Below are 20060 nucleotides of genomic sequence, written 5' to 3'. Positions count from 1 at the left end.
TTGTCAAAGATTAGAGACTTATAGTTACAACATGAATATCTTTCAAAAAAAAAAAGACATGAATATCTTTCTCTCTCAAAACCAAAAAGATATAGATTCAACAGCAAGAAAATGTGGTGAAGAAGACTAGAAGAGCACTCGTGTATAGTTTATAACAAACCTTGTTTTTTTAAGCATTCGGTTTTACACTTCCTCGTTACAGAACCATGATACAGAGAGAACTTAGATAGGAAGCTAGGGACTAGATGAAGTGGCTCTGCTTCGGAGTATAGTGAATTAATTATTGAGTACGAAACTATTGATGTTAATTTATCATTGAGAAAGAAAAAATATATATATTTATATATAAAAGAATTGAGTCAATTGACTTATAAATATTGTGGTTAAATTTGAAACTATAATACTTACAAATAAAATAAAATAATAAAGAAAAATTGGTCATCCTAATATGAAACCAATATGGAATCAAGTCGAACCCACTAACTCCCAAAAATTATCAATAATAATGGTACATATCGTGTCTTTGTGTTTGTGAGACCAAAATTATCTTTAGATAACATCATAGAAAGCCATATGTCCCTTATAAGTGGTATTGGTCCCAAATAGTTTGTGCACTCTGTATATATTAATATGATAGATAGTCTCAGTCGCATGTCTAATCTATTTAAATTATTAATATTAAGAGAACTCGGTATAAAGTAAAAGCTCTATAGATCCGTAGTTAGAAATAACAATATACAATTATATGAACTAATACAGTTAACTAATAGTAAAAAGAAAAATCCGAAAGTACTTTTTTATTGATAATGATCGAACTTGGGTTACAAAGGATCTGTAACTGGCATACAAGCGATACTGATAAAATTCAAAAGTATCCAAGATACCTTTGTTAGCTAAGACACCGTTGGATGAAAATGATGTTACACACTTGATAGCGGATTAAAACAACAATATATCGTAATTTGGATGCCTAAGATCACATAAGTAGTCGATCAAGACGACATTATGTAAAGCCTAGCATACCTTTCCTTTTAAACAAAGCCATGCTTGAACACAAATTGATGAAGTATGTGCTTTAAAGCCGATGACCTTAAATATTTTTTGAGGTTAATTTTTTATAAATTATGTTAGCGCAGTTGGTTTTGGTCTATGCAGGTTTAACTCTTTCTAGGTGAATTCGATTGTTGATAGATGCGCGAAGTAGTTCAATTTTCTTTTTATTTAAAAAAGCACTTTATTAATCTGTCCTACTTCGTCAAACATAAAAATTTTAGAAAAGAAAATTGCAATTAGTCACATGATTGTGGGCTTAGGCTAAGTATTTATCAGGACCATTTTTTTTTTTGTAGTTTAAAAAAACTGAGACACGGCTCTGCTTCCAAATATATATATTTCTTTTAAATAATATTAGTAGAAGCTTGAAACGCTAACTTCAATATGAATGATATATTCTTGTTGCTGATAGGATCGTTCATCTATCTAACTCTATCCTCAAACAAGATCGGAAGAGAAATATGGACTTTTGAAAAGAAAAAAGAGTATGTACGTTGGCACTATACAAGCATTCAAAGAAGACTGAGATTTGTCAAACAAAATGCATTAGAGACATGTTGGAGGAAACGTCATTCTCCATATTATTAATGTATCCCGCATGTGAAGTCTATATCGAGTCGCAACCCAAACACAGAATGCAATGTTGAAATCCTCCCTTTGGACCATATCAACAAGAGCACTCGAATGATGCCAATCTCCAACGTTGATAATTATTTGAAGGTGGCTTATTCTCAACTTTCAAAAAGTATTATCATCCTCTCTCGATTCCTGAACTATCTCTGGACACGGTAGACATACTTAAAATAAAATTCCGACTACTCCTCCATCGATATCCACCTTCACACAAAACCTCAACCAATATTGCATTTGCGGGAACACCTTTTATTCACGGATTATTCTCACTCGTGATTTCCAATAAAAGACCCAATGCTGTTCAATTATATAGCCAAAAACTACTTGTGATCACAGAGCTAATTTCACAAGTGATGAACACTTGAGCAAGAAAAGGAAGTTTACACAAGTTCTACACAAGATGACGATAATATTTCTTTGGGTTGCATGAATACTCTATATCGTTTGGGAATATAATTCGTATCTGTATATAGCACTTTAACATGATTTTCCACAGTTTTGGGTTAATCTAGGTGCACCAACTAACAACAATTTGTCATTGGTATACTATTAATATACCCTCTATTTTTTAATCATAGATGTTTTAGAAATAAAAAAGATTGTTTCAAAAAAATAAATGTTTTATGCTCCCTCTATTTCATAATAGTTGATTTTTTGAGTTTTTTTTTCTTGTTTTACAATATTTGATTGCTTTTTAATCCATGTGCAATATTCAGAAAATCAACTATTATGAAACAGAGAAAGTATTTCCAAAATATAGTTATTATTCTTTTTTTATTAATTACCCTTATTAATTTAATCATCTAAAGAGAAAACTAGAGTAATTCGACGTCAGAATATAATAATTGATATCAAGCTTTTTTTTTGGTTGTTTTAGAGAGGTGCTTTCTCAATGGAAAGTGATGGACTCGATTTAATGTGGGGATCCACATATATATTGCCATGTGCATAATTTGATTGCATTAGACTTTATTTTGTGATGTAATTCCATACGATGACATTTTTAGTATTAATATTCTTTGATGAATTTTTTATTTTATTTTATATTTTATAATTGTGACTCCAGTTTATTAGGCTAATCCTTTTAAGTTAAGTGTAGCAGCTGAATTGAAGTGGTTAAATAATTTTATGTTTGAGAAAAATTGATCAATAATTTTAATTTACAACTACAAGGCATTCCTAACCATTAGTCTATTATCACTTGATTTTTATTTTTTAAAATTAATACACTAGTTTTTTTTGTTAAAGAATCAATTTATATAATCATTATATGAGAATATGTTAAAAGGTCCAAAAAATGATAGAAATAATTTTTTTTCTAATTAACAAAAGACAATTTGAAAGTTTCTAGTTAAAGCCAAGGAAATAATATTATTCTCTTAACTTCTTTTGATGCGAAAGTTAAGATATTTTTTGTGGAAAGATATTTTAATGAAGTTCTATCCACCTTTATAAAATGTCTAATAGATATTACAGTTTCAATAATTGTATCCGGAAAGGTTGTTTGACTAAATGTTCCACCCATACTTCCATGCAATCTAATTGCCAAATAATGTTGGAATATATACTCCTTGCATAAGAAAAAACGTGTCGTCTATACGAATTAGGACCCATCTTAATGACTTAAATGAAATGTATATATCACCTTAAATTGTTTATATTTGGAGAAAAAGTAAAGACATAAAGCTTTTTAGGAAAAGATTGCAATTGTTGCAAAAATTAATATATATTGCAACTATTACCACACACAAAAAAAACTTAAATCTAAATTTGTTTATCAACTATGATAAAGAAAATACCTTTTTAATATAATTTTCAATAGAATGTTTCAACATGTACACAAAACATTGATTTGAAAAAGATAAAGGAATCCAATGAAAGTTATATATGAATTAAAATGTGAAACTTTCGCAAGAAAATCACAATTGGAGGCAGAGATTATCGAGATAAATAAAAAGCAAAAACGTGGGTCAAGAGAAGAAGATGAACAACACATAAAAAGCTTGCATATCAAGTCCATGTTTCATAAGTACTCAACATTACACACTCATCCACCCCCACTCAATTATCCATTAAAAATGCAATAAACTCCCAAGTTGTGAACTGCTTATTTTGCAATAACTTATATATATTTAGTTTTAGTAAAATAAATGCATCATTTGAAAGAAATATCAATTTTTTAACCAAAAAAAAAAAGAAGTATCAATTTATGAGTTCTTTTCTCCTTTGTAATGTTCTACCACAATATTTTCGTCTGAGTTACAACTTCCAAGATACAATATTATATTCTTATAAATGATAATAGACATGAGAAATATAATCTTAAACTAGTAGAATAGGTACGAAGTTACAAAGCAGCAGAGGTCATTGTATTTTATCTTTATTCTTACAACTCGCGAAGGTTTCACGTGACCTTACTTCGTTTTTCATTCAAAAGTTCTTTACCTTTGTTTTATTTTTATTTTTAAATTCAGTCACATATGTACTAGAGCATTGTATAATACAATTACATTTGGGAATTGGAAAAAAAAAACGATGTGTGATGATGCCAGTATCTCTTGATATTTGCATAATACTATGAATTATTTGTATGTTTTATCAATACCATATCTATTTTCGCTTTTCATAACAAAAATTATTGTGACAATAACTCTTCAATTTACAGTTGATACTAAGGACGACTCAGTCTGCACTATACTAAATCACTTTTTTTTGTTGTTAAAGGCTTATTTAGATCACCTAAACACCTTTTTGTTAAAGGCTTATTTAGATCACCTAAACACCGAAAGCTTTCTTGTTTCGATATTTTAAACAACCAAAATAGTAAATTTTTGTTTTCGACTTTGTTTTATGTTTTTTTATAGGATTGATTGGTTGCGATTGTGTTGTAAGCTTAAAATTACATTTTGATCGCTACCATGACTCTACGATCAAATTTTTTAACCTTTTAGTAATGGTGGTGATTTGAAAAGAAAAAAAAACTAAGTTATATATTATTAACTTTAGCAAAAAAACAATGCCTATCATGAAAAGAAATGTTGTGAGCACTGTTCAGAAGTGAGTTTAGGGCTGTGAGAATATTAAACTCATGTCTCAGTTCCTGGTAGCTTCTCTTCTAACATTGATCCAAATTCGAACTGAATTCAATTATAAATTGTAGTTGGAAAAAAAAAATGTTACGAGAAAAAAAAATTCTCATATTTATTGTTTGTGTCGGGTTGCCACTTGTTTGCCTTTGATGAAGAAAATAAAACTGAGCCGTGAATAAGGAATTGTTTTGTAGTTACTAGTTAACCTTTTCTCAAAACTATGGATTAACCTTTATAAAAACGATAACCTTGAAAGTTCTCCACAACACTTTTCTTACAAAAGACGTTACATTAGCATTAATTTTAAATAAAAATGTATATAATAATTGAATATAAAATTGAGGAATATGCTTTTGGTTCCCAAAATTATTTACTACATTTTTCCAATTCCTAATTAAATTATTTATCGACACATTGATTGCGAGATTCAAATTCATTCACAAATTCATCCACACAAATAAAGGATTAGTTAATTGATAAATGGTGCTTTGTAAAACTTTTTGAAACTGATGCTAGAGAAGTAGTTGAGGCTCCGGCTGATTGGGAAGGCATGGCCATCCCTCAAACCGCAGATCCAGGCCATCAGGGAACATAACAAAGCTTTAAGTTGGTGGGTACATAGAATACCCAAGGAGGCTCTTTCTTTTCAGATTTATGTCCCTAAGTTGAACTCTATGGTGCCTTTATGGGTCCAAAACTCTGTTGAGGTTGAAAAATCATCAGTTTAAGAACTAATTGGATTAGTGAAGAGTAGTTGTTGAGCCAAAAAAAAAAACTAGGAAAGAAAGCTATTGGTTTTCCGGAACTATTCCATCCATTTTTTGTTCTTTTGTAAAATTAATAACTCTACAAAGATATTAGCAAATTAAAGTTAAATAGAAATATACGTCTGTCATCACTTCTGACCTTTTCTCTGCTTCAGGTTCTCTCTGCTATTGTAAAATCCAATCTCTCACAGTGGTCCTTTTAAAGAATTATCTCCATATTTTCTAATTGCTAACAATATATACATATACAGTTTTTTCACCTCGTTCTCTCTCTATATATATAAACACTGTTTATGAGAAAACGAGTTCTATAGAAACTAGAAAGTGGAGGACAACCCACAATTACCCCATAAACAATTTAAAAGAAAACAATCATTTCGATTTTTCAGTTTTATGTTATTTAACGAAATACCAATATTTTGAATCCATTTCCTGCTCTTAAACCTTTTCCTGACATGCAATTATTATGTACAGAAAGGCCATTCAAAGCTTCAACAATTAGATTAAGTTGCAAGATGTAAATACTTCATAAGAACCTTAAACATTAAGAGAGAGATCAAAATAATCAACTTTCACTAAAGAATATGAGACAAAAGCCCCAAATGAAAAACAACAAGGTGTGTGTTGTTTGGTCCTATCCTCTTCTGTTTCAGATTTTCTTTATAAAAAAAAGTACTCACATGTCTGCAATCAAATTTTCTTTTCAAAAAAAATTCTTCCTTTTTTGGGATGTTAGTGCAGGACATGATAATGATGAACTCAGAACAGCATCAGAGTCCTCTCTCTTTCTCACTCTCTCTCTCTAGCTTCAGATCCTATTTTTACCTGAGTTAGGTCACAGTCACAGGAGTGCTTGACTTGCAAAATTAAGGGCAAAAAAAAGAAACTCTAGTACAACAATAATACACCTCAAAAATGGTAACAAAGAGATGACCACACCCATTCAGCTCTCTGCCACTCAGATGTAAAGGAGATTTCACTGCAACTATGTTCCATCACCACCTCTCAACTCAAATGATCACTCCCTTTTCTTTTTCTCTTTTTAACTCTCCGTGTGTGTGATTTAACTGTTCCCTAATCACTCTCTCTCTTTTGCTAATCATTAAACTGGATTTGTTCCAATATTTTGTCAAAAATCTACGACGGGTCGCTCACGATGGTGGTAGGGTCTGATGAGGAGACACTAAAATATTAAAAAGAGGATTTGTTTTATAGCCACAGAAACTTAAGAGGCTAAATCTAAAGTGATGATTAAGGTTGAAACAAGGTATGTCCTTGTGTAATCTACAGGAAGGAACCATGTGAACTCATAATAAAAAAGTTTTCCAACGGTGGGCATTGTTCTTGATGTACCATCCTACGTTGTGTGCCTCTACTTTTGCAGCACACATAATACCAACGAAAACAACACATACCAATCCCATAATTGACTACACTCTCATTAATGATCTACTCTCACTCCAAACTCATAAGCAATCTGTTCCGGACTCGGGTTTATTTGGTTAACCAAGAACCGATCCAAGAATGAGAGATTTTTGTTACGGTAAGAAATGTATTGAATTTTCATACTGGGGATTTATACCTCCTTTTGCCATCTAAGCTTGTCTCTGTGTTCTCAGTCTAATCCAACTGAGTTCACTGCAGGAAATGCTGTAGAAACAGCTGACACATAACAAATTCTGTCAGCGATAATTTAGCAAGTTTTTGATGTCACTATCAATCAATCACATTCATAGTGAGCTTCTAAATTTCAAAAAAAAAATAAAGAGTAGAGGAATATTTAGAAAGTGAAAAAGATATTGAAGAAAGAAACAATCTTGGAGTACTAATCATACACACCTTTCCTTCAAGCTTCAATTATAGATTTATAGCTATTTAAAAAAAAAAAAATCTCTCTCGCCCAGTTTGCTCCACGAGTGTAGAAGACAGTCTCTTACATATTCCAGAAGTGGGTCCAATTTCACAAGCACCTCCTGCAACCTTAAACATTCTAACTTACTACTGAATCTTTGATGTACTTAAAATTACCTTTTGAAAATTGAAACTGGTACCTATAAGCATATGCCTTAGCATATGAATAACTTTCACCAACCTTAAACAGAAGATGAGATATCAAACCAAAGATAGCCTCATAAGGCAAAGATTCATAGTGAAAACCTGCCGCCGAACTTGCAAAAGTCTATCCAACAAAGCGATGCCATTGGGAATGTAGAAGGCATCGGTCGAACGAATCATATGACTCAGGCAATTTTAGTTCTCTTCTGACGATAAACCAAAAAGACACTGTAACATAGTACAGATTACAGAACATGTTGGCTACACTAAGAAAGAGAGCAAAGCAAAAGAAACCTACTCATAGGTAGGAAATATTCCCTGACGCAGAGGAGCCACAGATATTAGCAAGCATAACATGTTCACAGTAACGCAAAACATCTAATCAATCAGTCATGGTCTCACTCCCAACATTCCACATGCCAGTGCTTTTCTCCTCTATTTATCTTGTCGCAGCTCGAAAACAACCGGAGAGAAGTTACATAGATAGAAAGAACATGGTAAAAGCTGTACGAAGTAAACTAAAGAGATTATATTCATCCACAACCTCTTTGTTCCAAAGAATTTAGATGGCTCACAGATGATCCTGGTACAAGGCCATGTTCAGGTAACAATAGCAGAATTTGCATATGGAACTAAATGTATCAGGATGTGAAAAAAGGTTTAGCCTTTCAGTTTTCAAATTTTACATCAATTAAGTTGAAATTGTAACATGATGAGTAAGGATCATAATCATAAAACACAGGATTTCATACAAGAGCCAGTAGTGAAAACAAAAAAGGAACAAACTTTGATTCTTCAAAGAAATAGAAAACAATTTCAAAGCTTGAATCTCTCATGTCACAAATATTACAGCAAGAATGTGAATCAACAAACTGATACAAAGATTACATTTTTGATACTTTTTTGTTTACCTCCCAAAGATCTGTTCAAATCTCAGAAACCTAAGAGCAAAGAGAGCCTCTAGAATCCCCAAGCAAGCACCAGCAGCTACGTCGAGCACGTAATGTCTCCCTAAGAGAATCCTTGAAACGGCGGTCACTGTTGCCCAGATCCATACACCCACCACAACATTTCCCTTCACTTCCCCATCACGATGATCTCTGACCCATCCGTCTAAGAAGGAGTAGCTCGGATCAACCATGGAAGCTTCTGCGACTGAAGTAAAGAAGTGAACGGAAGCGGCAACGAAGAAGACGCGAGATGCGTGGCCGGAGGGAAACGAGTAGTGATCAGCGGATACGGCGGCGGACATTGAGGGATGATTGTAAGCGGGACGAGCGCGACGGAAGATTAGCTTCACGATTCCGACGAAGATTAGATCGAAGAGGAGGCCGAGGAGGAAGGGGATGAGGAAAGGGCGTAAAGGAGGGGAGAGGAGGAGAGAAAGGGAGACGGGGAAGGAGAATCGGAAATCGGCGGAGATCTCTAAGAGGAGGAGGAGAAATGGCGGGAGTAGTGGCTTCGCCGCCGTGTGAATCACGCGAGATACGGCAGCATCCACCGCGAGAATTGGACCGACGAAAACCGGCGCCGTCGACGGAGACATAATAGAGATGATTTGGCAATACGAACGGCGACGTTTAGGGGACGAAAGAGATTTTTAATTATGAACACAAGTGTAATGAAACGGCGTCGCTTCCCTCGCTTTTTTTTTTGAAGATGAGAAAATTATCCAATCGTATAGACATTTGGTTTGGGCCTTTCTTCGTTAAGCTCATAGAGAATAGAGTCCATCATATCACCACCAAAATATATATAAACTATTGCCAAATTCATTACAGAAATCCCTTTTTATGCTGTATTTCAATATTTTTCTTCAAACTTGTAAGAAGTGTACGTACTGTACAAAGAATAAAAATATGATATTTTAATTTCCAATGTTATCATAGTTTATTAGATATTGAATATTTTTGAAGAAAACTGTAATTGTTTTTTTCTTCTCTCCCTTCTTTTAAAAAGCAATGAAGATATTTTCTGTACATTAAAAAAAAAAAAAACTAGAATCAATCCTACTTATTCCCTTACCTTATTCTTATTCTTTTATTCTTTCACTACAGTAAATTTTACCTTATTCTTTCACTACAGTAAGTTTAATTGAATTTTCTATTTATGACTACATTGTCTTTCTAGTTAGTTATGGTCATATCTCAATAAATAACACCCGACAACGAACTTAAATCATTCAGTTCTTGATATGTTAGCAGGAAACACATCGTCAATTTGCTTTCCTCATTAAATGAAAACAAATTCGTGGTTCTTTCACCTAACTTCTTTTACCACTCTGCCTCCTACTATCATAAATTTAATTCCTTCTTTGAATAGTAACTTTTAAGAAAATCAAAAGTAAATTGCTTATCATCAAATCAGTCACACGTATACACACAAAAATCCAAATACTAATACTCAAAATACATTTCTTCGATCCGTTATATGTTTGAGACTTTGAGTAACCAAATTAAACGAAATATTATCATATTTTCGTATTGATTTACCCACGTTAACATGGGCCAGGCCCAGGAGAGAGAGGGAAAAAGGTAAAACTCGTAAATGCAGCGATCAGAATAAAACACTCGCGCCCATTGTTCACAGATACATCATAACTTCTGCAGAGAAAAGAGAGAAAACGAGACTCTCCTGGAGCGAATAAGGATCCGGATCCGAAACCCGAACATGCCACACGGGTGGATCAAATCATTACAATGCAAATCAAAAGCTTTCGATGATGTCAGCAAACCATTATTGTCGAGTTACAGTTGTAGAAAGAGCTCACATTTCGTCAAAGACGTGATCGACACACGAATGTGTAAGAAAAACCCGAAACCCGACCCGAATTTAAGGCGCTTGAAGTCTTGTCGAACCGAATCGGAGCTTAACCCGCCTACCCGGACCCGACGGAGCAAGTCTGCCCGAAAATCCGACGCGCTGACCGAGCTGCCCGGTGGCCATCCGTCAAGGAACGTAGTGGAGATTATATTCCAGTCTAGCTGGAGCTCCGATGGATTTCCGGGTCGGATCGAGATGATTTTCAAAGTTGAAAACGGGTCAAGGACTGTGACCCGTTTCGAGGAGTACAGAGAGGTCGTCAAGTCACGTGCGGGTGTAAACGTGGAACGCGTCGGCACGTGCGAAGAAGACGCACGGTGCTTGGCCGACGGTAACGAGATGATGAGGTTTTATCCACTCCCGGACGGGATCAACGACGGCGCGTGGGTTTTCTCCGGCGGGAAAGGGCAGGCTGTGTGTACGTTTTCGTGTAGCGGTGAAGCGCATGCGAGCGGCGGAGGAGGCGGAGGAAGGAGGGCGATGATGATTTGTCGGGTGATTGCTGGTCGGGTTGCTAGTAGAGTCGGGTTCGGGTCGGACTCAGTAACGGGTCGTGACGGCGAGTTGTATGTCTTTGATACACGTGCGGTTTTGCCTTGTTTTCTAATCATTTTCAGATTGTAAAATAATTTCGGATTATATTCGGACTTAAATATATTTTTCATATTCACTTTTAATTTTTTTTGTCAAATATTCACTTTTAAATAACTGGAGTATATTGTGTGTTTTATCGGCTTTTTAGTTGTTTTTCTTTCATTTTTTTCTTCTAAGATAAGATCTATGACCTTTCTTGCTTAATTATTTTTTTTAAACATTGTTTTTTAGCTTTTCTTTTGATGTACCTATTGCTATGTGTGAATTGGATTTTACGATTTCAAAGGTAATTAATGGATTTACAGATTTTGGAATGATGATTTAGGAATTATACATTTAGTTAATTTATCTTTATTTCTTACAGCATTTGGTTTATTTATCCGAGGATATTCTTATTGTAAGAAATAGATTAATCATAGATTAAAACTTATGGTAAACTGCGTACCACAATTATTTGAGAATGTGCATCAACCAATCATAGAAAAGCAACTCCTAGCCAACAAATATCGATGTTATAAGAGTATTGTGAACATATATAAGACTTAAAATCAATCCTTGTGTGGATCGTTGATTGCAAACGACAATTTAATGGTTCTTGATTTATTAATAGCATATGGATTAATGTCTTAACAGGGATTCATCCCATCGCGTTTTGATTTTGGTAAAATTCTTACTGTTTCTCTTATGATTCATGGTGTTTCTGTTCCCATGAGTCTTTGCAAATTTCTCTATGATCCAATGTTTTTTTTGTTTGAATGCTTACTCTTGTTTACCTTCATTTCTTGCTATTTAAAATAAAATAATTTTGTTTGCATAAATAACTAATGTAAATCAGTATTTTTAAATCTTTCAATAACAAAGAAAAAAAAAGCACGCACGGTCACTGCTTAAGTTTTTATTTTGTTGACTCTTTTTGTTTTTTTGTGGGGATGGATATTTATGTGTTCTAGTTTGACTTCAGAAAATGTGATCGCAGAAACATAATCATGGCAAACAAAATTGGGTGGAAGACTATATATGATGATCCATAATTACAATATCAAATGGAGATCCTAATCATAGCTCTTGTCTTCTTGACCTACGGAAATTATATATTTGTCTCCTATAATAATGTTATAATGCATATATAAATATATAGAACTCAGCATATATATAGAATATTACTGTCATAAGAAAGTTCGGTACAAGAACAAGAGAGTAATATCATACATTACTAACAATACTCAATGTCTTACTTCATAACTTGGCTAAATAGTAAATAGTAATGTTTTTCTATTTTACGGTTGAATGATAAAAACTAAAAACTATAATTAATTACCCGTAATGGTATATTCTCGTAAAAGTCACCACCGACTTGCACCGTTGCACGTATGGTTCGAATTCCTACGTCACAGTTGATAAAGCGGACACTATATACTCCCAAAAGAAAAAAGAATGGTAGTTTTAACTTTTCAAGTGGTCTTGTCAAAATTTTGTGTTGGTGTTTACATATTTGCTAGTTAATATTGAGTCTGTGCATGTGTTAAGAAATTTTGTTTTGAAAATATCAAAGCAACTAATTTATCTGCTGTTAGATAAACGAAAGTTTTCTGCTTTCAGAAATGGAAAACTTTTGAAGTTTTGATTACAGAAAAGGGTAGGTAAAAGCAAGATTCAGAGGAATAAGGTTTACATTCTTCGTTTTCTCTTTTGGTGGAATCAGACAACACTTTTTCTATGAGTATATATCAGTATATATATATAATATAATAGTCACCTATGTCCACCATCTCGAACCCATATAAGCCATAAATGACTAAATGTGTAATGATGTGTGTGCATATATATCTACAGAGTCACATTGATCTTACCTTCTATGTTTAAATTTACTCCAAAGACGATAACTATTTTAATCTGATTTGTATATAATGATGTGTAGCTATAAATTAACATGTAGTGATATAGTGGTTTGTGACTTTGTGTTAATGATGATACTCACCACCTAAAGTTCGTAAAATGTGTTGACAAAAAAAAAGAGTAACATATACTTTTTTTAAGGGCAAAGAACTTTGGATTATCATTGTTCCAGCTAATCCGCCAGAATTTAAATGGAAATATTGTATAATCCAATAATAAGTCTGCATAATCTGAATTCTCAGCGCTTAACCAAAAATTAATTAACCATCATTAATCCAAACATTTCAGCTATATCATCGGTACTCCACAAGCATACATAATGGCTTCCCCTTGAGTTTCTGCCTTCCCTGCAAAAATTTAATTTCCCACCTCAAACAAAATAAATGTCACACCAATATAGAAGATCTCAATTTATTATTTCGAATATAATGTATTAAATTTCACGACAGCAAACCTTTAATTCGGGTAACTCGATCACACATGCACATTCCACAACTTCTGCTCCAACCCTCTCTGACACGATTCAAAAAATGCCAAAACAATTAAAAAAAAAAAGAGTACCGAATATTTCTTCAATTTGGTTAGGCTTAGAATTAAGAAGTGTACTCAATTGGCTTTTCCATATAGCTTAAGGAGTTTACCAAGCAAGTTAATGGCGGCGCAGAGAGTACCACCGGTCGCAATTAGATCATCAACGACCAAAGCTCGATCTCCGGCCTCGACGGCTCCTACATGCATCTCTAGCCGGTCATTTCCGTACTCCAACTCGTATTCCTCAAATATTGTTTCACCTAGTTACATTTTACGCCATGTAAGTTATATCCATAATTTTGGCGAAAAAAAAAAAAAGTTATAACCATAAACTAATAATATGTTAGACATTTAGCATTGGTATTATTTCTTACATAAGTTATATGAGAAGTATAAAAAGTTAAAAGAACCTGGCAATTTCTTGGGTTTCCGAAGAGGAACGAACTTTGCTCCAATGGCTAATGCGATTGGTGGCCCGAATAGGAAACCGCGAGCCTCTATTCCTGAAATGACACCAAAGGATGTAATGCAAACGGTTATGTTATAAGGAAAATAAGGCATAATTTAGCATAAATCACAATAATTGTAAGTATTATACTTTTTTAGAATGTAAACAGAATGATGTATTTTTTTATCAAGCTGTTACAACTGTCTTAATTATCAAGAACATAGGTACAGAAGAAAAGCTAAAGAACGACCCTGTCCCAACAACATACCCAATAGACAGATTCTAAAGCACTAACACAAAAGATACGGTCGAATGTTACAAGTAGTTTAGATATGTATATCCCAACAACAAACCCAATAAGATGTTTTAACCAATGATACCTTATCTATCTATTAAAATAATTTAACTAAGAAAAAAAGATGGAATCATAATTAAAATACGTTTTTTTTGTTAATTATGTTCCGTACCATGTGGTATGCACATATAAAAACTTACTTCAACACGGTCTTTATGACAAGTATTTAAATACAAACTCGAAAGAGAAGACTCAAATTACAAATGTTAAAGCAGTAGATTTTCATCGAGTTTTCATGGTTTTCCGCTATATTTTGGTATAAATTAAATGAGTTTGTATTGTTTTGATACTTTTTCGATTTTCCTATTAAATTTGTGTAGGCAAAATTCTAGTGATTTGAATAGGCATGTCAAAAAAAGTATATATTTTCAAGGAAAGAAAAAGAAAAGAATATTATTTGTACAAAAAAAAAAAGAGAATAGTATGCAGGGTTGAAAGTAACAAAAGAAATGATGTACTTCGTCATACTTCACATTCTAACAACAGTAACAATAGAAAAAGCTTTTGTACTTCATTACATAGAAGAAGAGAGACATAAAGAAAAAGAGAGAAGAAAAGAATTGGCTAAAACAATGATGATAGAAAAAGAAAGAAAACCCAAATCAAGTTTTTTTGGGGCCAACTCTTTTTAAAAGGTTACATCCATCACTCAACTACCCATCTATCCAAACAATACCCACCACACACACACAAACACAAACACTTTTTTCATAGAAGCAAGATCAACAATTATAAGCTTTTAAAAGGTAGAAGAATATAGAAAACTAAACTTTTCTCTTATATGATTTAGGAGGAAGAATGATCCAGGCAATCAATCTCATTCAATCACTCAATCACACACAAAGATTAGAATTCAGAGATAAGAGACAGTCTTGTCTCAACCAAAAGTTTGATCGAATAAACGGTATTAACGAAAATATTAATCTTTTTTTGTTGATAAATAAAATATTTACTTATTTGCGTTTACATTTGAAAAAAAAATACTTCTAGTTTTACAACTGCGTTGCGTGAGTAAAAAACACAAACGTCAAACAAAACGAACCGTATATTCTTTCCATTTGCATCCGACTTTCAAATTGTGATATCAGATAGTATAATTCAAACATAAATTCAACAAAAGATTTTATATAATCATATATAAATACAAACACAACCACATGCAAAAGCAAGAACAACAGATTTTAATTAAAATATACAATTGGACATTAAAAACAGCAACCACTTTCGAATAACCAAGTTGAGCTACCAAATTGAGATGTCTATTCCAACTTCCAAGTAATATTCTCCATCAAAGTACAATGTAAAGAAAGATTTGCGAATACAAAAACTAGACCGTAAATTATATCTGAAAGATTTTACTAATTACCATTTGATTATTTGACTGAAAAGAAGAAAGATTTAACTAACTACAACGCACCAAAAATACACTAAATTAACCTAGGTGAGAAAAAAATGTTTTTTTTCTATATGTCACTTAAATCATGACCTACCTACCTTTTTCCCCGGAAAATCTTGAAAACAATAAAAAAATCGAGTTCACTCAATTAGGTCGAATCTTTTAAATAGTAAATCCATCGAAATTACACTACATCCAATGTTTAGAAAAGTAATAAGAATTATGAATTGCAAAGAGAAAGAAAGAGATAATACCTGCAACCACTGAGATGTTCTTGTCTCTGTACCTCTCAACAAATAGATCAATTGTATCTTTGAAGGCCTTCGGATCCAGCAACACTGTTGTTATGTCTTGAAACATTATTCCTGCAATTTCCTCCATACATTATTACCCTCTATATTCATTTTTAACACATATTTATATATTTTCTTCCTTATGTACCAATTCTTCATTTGGAAACCGAAACAGATTCGAGACCAAGAAGACTGTACAGAGAACTGTTATACAAAAATTCTCTAAAAATCAATAATATTGTCGGCAAGAAAATATATTATAGAATTCAGACGAATAAACCTGCATTTTCTCGGGAAAAACAACCGAGAAAACTAATTCTCCAGACAAACTTTATAAATAAAAACCTAATTCTTCAGACAAACAACATTTGCTACGAGACGAAACAGAGCATGTAACGAAAAAAAACAGAGCACTTCGATAACAATAACAGAAGAAGAAGAAAAGTTACCTTTCTTGGGAAAATCTGGAACGACACGGATCTTAGTTTTTATTCCGTTGATACGAGGATCCACTTCTTCTTTGTTTCCCGACATTGTCAACGAAGAAGAAAAGATAAAAAAATTAAGCTAAAGCACTGAATGTAAATCCTCTGTTTTTCTGATGGTATCTTCTCTTTCTCTCTCTTGTTTCAAGGATTTTGGGAGAGAGAAAGAGAAAGTGAAGCGGTCGTTAGACAGTCTTACCACTATTTATATCTATTAAACTTTTTTTTTAGTTAGATTCTCTATGCTTAAAATGCAGTGTGCTTAAAATGTGTTCAAATCTCTGGGATTCATATATTCCGATGGTAATTAAATTTATTTTCTTTATGTAGACATGAAAACCTATTAGGTTTATTTTCAAATCTCAAATATTAAATAGAATTCATTGCATTCACTGTAATCATTAATAATATAATTTTTAAAGATCAAAAATCCTGACAGATAATATTAGTTAAAAATCTACTATTATCAAACAGAATTTAGGAATATTGAATTAGATTCAATGCCTCCTAAATAGAATACAAAATTATTAAATTTTTGTTAAAACATTTTGATGACTAGTACAAGACATATCTATGTCTCATTAATAGAAATGATCCAAGCGTTTAAACGTGTCGTTCAAACATTCGTCTGTCTTAGTCTCTTGAATGTCTTTTATTAAGCCCCAACAATACTCATGTTAATTTAAAAATATATAAAAAGCTTAAAAGACAAAGTCGCTCTCCGTCGTTAAATTATCTCATAGATATAGAGAGACAAGTGGTCTATTTCGTTATCTTATCTTCTTGATTAGAAATTTAGAATAAACTTGAACTCCTTTTCTTTATGGTTTGTTTCAGTTTCTCCTTCAAACGATTAAAATAAATCTGTGGTTAGAGGTTCTCCGGTTAATCTTAGAAATCGTTAACAAGCCCAAGTTGGAAAGTGATAAGTTACTCTTTTCTAACATATACCTAGTAAATTTAAGTTCATTATAAAAATAAATTATAGCTTATATTTGATTTTATTTCCTGTTTGCCATGTTTTTGTATGGAATATGCTCATCATCTTTCGTGTGTATTATTAATTTCAAGAAACAAATAGAATTAAGAAATCTCTCTGTTTACCTTTTATTAAAACGTCGCTTTTGAAATATATATATATATATATCAACTGAAATAAATAGTATCATTATGTTTACGTAATAATACTACCTTGATTATTTGATAAAAAAAGAATACTACCTTGATTCCAATTTGTAGAGTGATATTTTTTAAAAAAAAACGTGTTCAACTGTATAGAAATTTCCAAAAGTGACATTTCTAAAACACAAAGGTTTATTTCAAACAAGTGTATTACATTTCATTTGCTTTTCACGAAAGGAATATGTGTTGTTGGGGATGGACTTGACACCAAATTCAGCTTAAGAAAAATTCTACTAATTTAATATTTAAAAATAGGTTAATTTAAGTTTAAATCAGTCTGAAAAATTGAGTTCAGACTATGTGTAACTCTGAAACGAAATCCGAGTTTCTACTTCGACGACACATATAGCAAACTTCAAACACATAAAATGGGGAGAAAAGCTGAAAGAAATAACCATATCTCCAACTTAATAAAGCAAGCCTGAAATTCACATAGTTAAAGAAAACAAGTGAGTTTGGAGAACTGTTAGACCCGATCAGAAACTATAAAAGAAAATCGAAACTTTACCTAGAGACGATTTAGACTATAATTTTAAATTTTACTATTGTACGTTCTATTAATTTACTATAAACACAAAAACACTTATTTGTCAAGATTATCTAATTTATTTCGATTCATCAATACATATCCAGTTCATCCATTAGAATCTCATTACATCACTCATAAAAGGATTTAGCCCTTCATTCTTTTCTCAATCACAAAATTTAGATGTGAATTTTAGCATCCACATGTGTTACATATTTGTTTTTTTTTTGTTAAGTAAATATATATTTTCGTTAAAATCCCGTGTATTATAGATATTCTATTAATGATAAAGCGAAAAATGCTTTCACCACAAAAGAACACACCATGAACTAGTTATTCACTACTGAAATGAAACCATATCGAAATGCAACTATATATAATGTCCTCAAGATTTAGTCCGACGATAGATATTACTTCAACATCGAACCCAATTCTGGTTCTCGTCATTCACTTGTATATATGTTGCTTAAATGATTGTTTTTTTTCCAGAAATTATATGTATAGTCAAACAGAAAATCTAAAAAAATATCATCAACTAGTTCGAGCAAGACCCTAAAAGATTTGCCTAACTCCCGTATCTACACACACTTTACTGCACACGCTCCAAGTGGGATATTAGAGTGGCAAATCTCTAACTACAGATTTTGTGTTCGAGACATTTATTTTCTTAATATTATAGTATTCTGAATATATATAATAAAAATTTGAAAACTGATAAAAATGAAAGCGATGTTTCTTTCTTTTCTATTTTAGATTTTATTAGGTCTATTTTAATATATGTTTGGAACTTTTAATTAGACCAGTGTCCATGGCCTAGAATAAGATAAAAAGCTCACCACCTTTTGAATTTTGATAGGCCACTTCTTAAATTCGAATTTCCATCTTACCAATCTACCCCTCCAAATTTCGTTTCTTATTCTGTCTATTCATCAATTATTGCACTAAAATCTGGAGAAACATGCTCGAAATCTAAGTTGGGACAAAGATGTCCAATAGCGTGATTCGTCTACATTTTAATGACTTCTTGTTAACCTCGAATCCCATGATTTTTTTTTATACATATACAAACATATAACACCAAATATTATCAACAGTTCCATCAGAAAAAATTATACTATTAGTATTAGGCTATTAGCAGCATCAACAATGTTGCAGCTGCAAAAGTAGGCGAATCTCTTTTATTCCGTGTTTTGGAATTTGGATGATGTCTAGATTTCATATGACCACTTTTGGTAAGCATATTGTGACTCCACTTTTACTTTGGTACGAAAATGGTATATTTTTTTATTTTTAGTATTGATCTATTTTTATTATATATATACTGATATACACATATAAAGAATGACTGAAATTTTGAACTTTTCTGGTTGATTTGATGTTTTTTTCTTATTAAAGAGAGAAGTATCAAGTTCTGAATTTGGCTTTGGGCACTAAAAAATAGATCAATAATAAAGAAGTGATTTTTTTCTTGGCAAAAAGAAAAAAAAAGAAGTGAATTTAAAGAAATAAATATATTCTTGTGTTAATTTCGGTTTGACAAAAAATCATAGATCACAAAGTTAAAAACTTGTTTGTATAAAATGTAAAACAATTGCAAACTAACCTTTTTATTTTTAGGAAATAACACTTTGTTATGGATGAAATTTAGTAGACATATATCAGATTCGTATACTCCGACAGAAGAATATGTTATTACTTAATACATATTGATATACGTACATAAATATAAAGATAAACCCACAATGTACATTGAAAAAAGTTATTTTCTCCCTAAAATTTAAAGCTGTTATGGGCGAAAAACTAACTTATCAAAAACATACTAGATCTTAAACGAAAAGCTCAAATTAAATTTTGGAAATGGGATGAAAACAAGGTATCGATTAATTAATCAAAAACAAAAGGACAAAAGAAAGTGGTTAATTGATAGTAATAGA

The 20060-nt window shown here is 32.2% G+C and overlaps 3 protein-coding genes across 3 annotated transcripts; 1 reads left to right on the top strand and 2 right to left on the bottom strand.

Annotated features, from left to right (window-relative positions):
- Nucleotides 1–8374: 8374 nt before the first annotated feature.
- LOC18028334 (probable lipid phosphate phosphatase beta) lies at nucleotides 8375–9236 on the bottom strand. Its single transcript, XM_006413584.2, has one exon. It carries the CDS (start codon nucleotides 9141–9143, stop codon nucleotides 8505–8507), a length of 639 nt encoding a protein of 212 aa, XP_006413647.1. The 5' UTR covers nucleotides 9144–9236; the 3' UTR covers nucleotides 8375–8504.
- Nucleotides 9237–10225: 989 nt separating this feature from the next.
- LOC18028333 lies at nucleotides 10226–11085 on the top strand. Its single transcript, XM_006413583.2, has one exon. It carries the CDS (start codon nucleotides 10268–10270, stop codon nucleotides 11042–11044), a length of 777 nt encoding a protein of 258 aa, XP_006413646.1. The 5' UTR covers nucleotides 10226–10267; the 3' UTR covers nucleotides 11045–11085.
- A 1946-nt stretch (nucleotides 11086–13031) lies between these two features.
- LOC18028332 (adenine phosphoribosyltransferase 3) lies at nucleotides 13032–16635 on the bottom strand. Its single transcript, XM_006413582.2, has 6 exons — nucleotides 16383–16635; nucleotides 15895–16005; nucleotides 13852–13944; nucleotides 13552–13701; nucleotides 13365–13423; nucleotides 13032–13257 (listed from the first exon to the last, which is right to left on the bottom strand). Exons 1-6 carry the CDS (start codon nucleotides 16465–16467, stop codon nucleotides 13204–13206), a joined length of 552 nt encoding a protein of 183 aa, XP_006413645.1. The 5' UTR covers nucleotides 16468–16635; the 3' UTR covers nucleotides 13032–13203.
- Between the last annotated feature and the right edge of the window lie 3425 nt (nucleotides 16636–20060).

The sequence above is a fragment of the Eutrema salsugineum genome, unplaced genomic scaffold (assembly GCF_000478725.1).
Source record: "Eutrema salsugineum unplaced genomic scaffold, Eutsalg1_0 scaffold_1, whole genome shotgun sequence".
NCBI lineage: Eukaryota > Viridiplantae > Streptophyta > Magnoliopsida > Brassicales > Brassicaceae > Eutrema > Eutrema salsugineum.
This window is presented reverse-complemented; position numbering and strand designations above follow the sequence as displayed.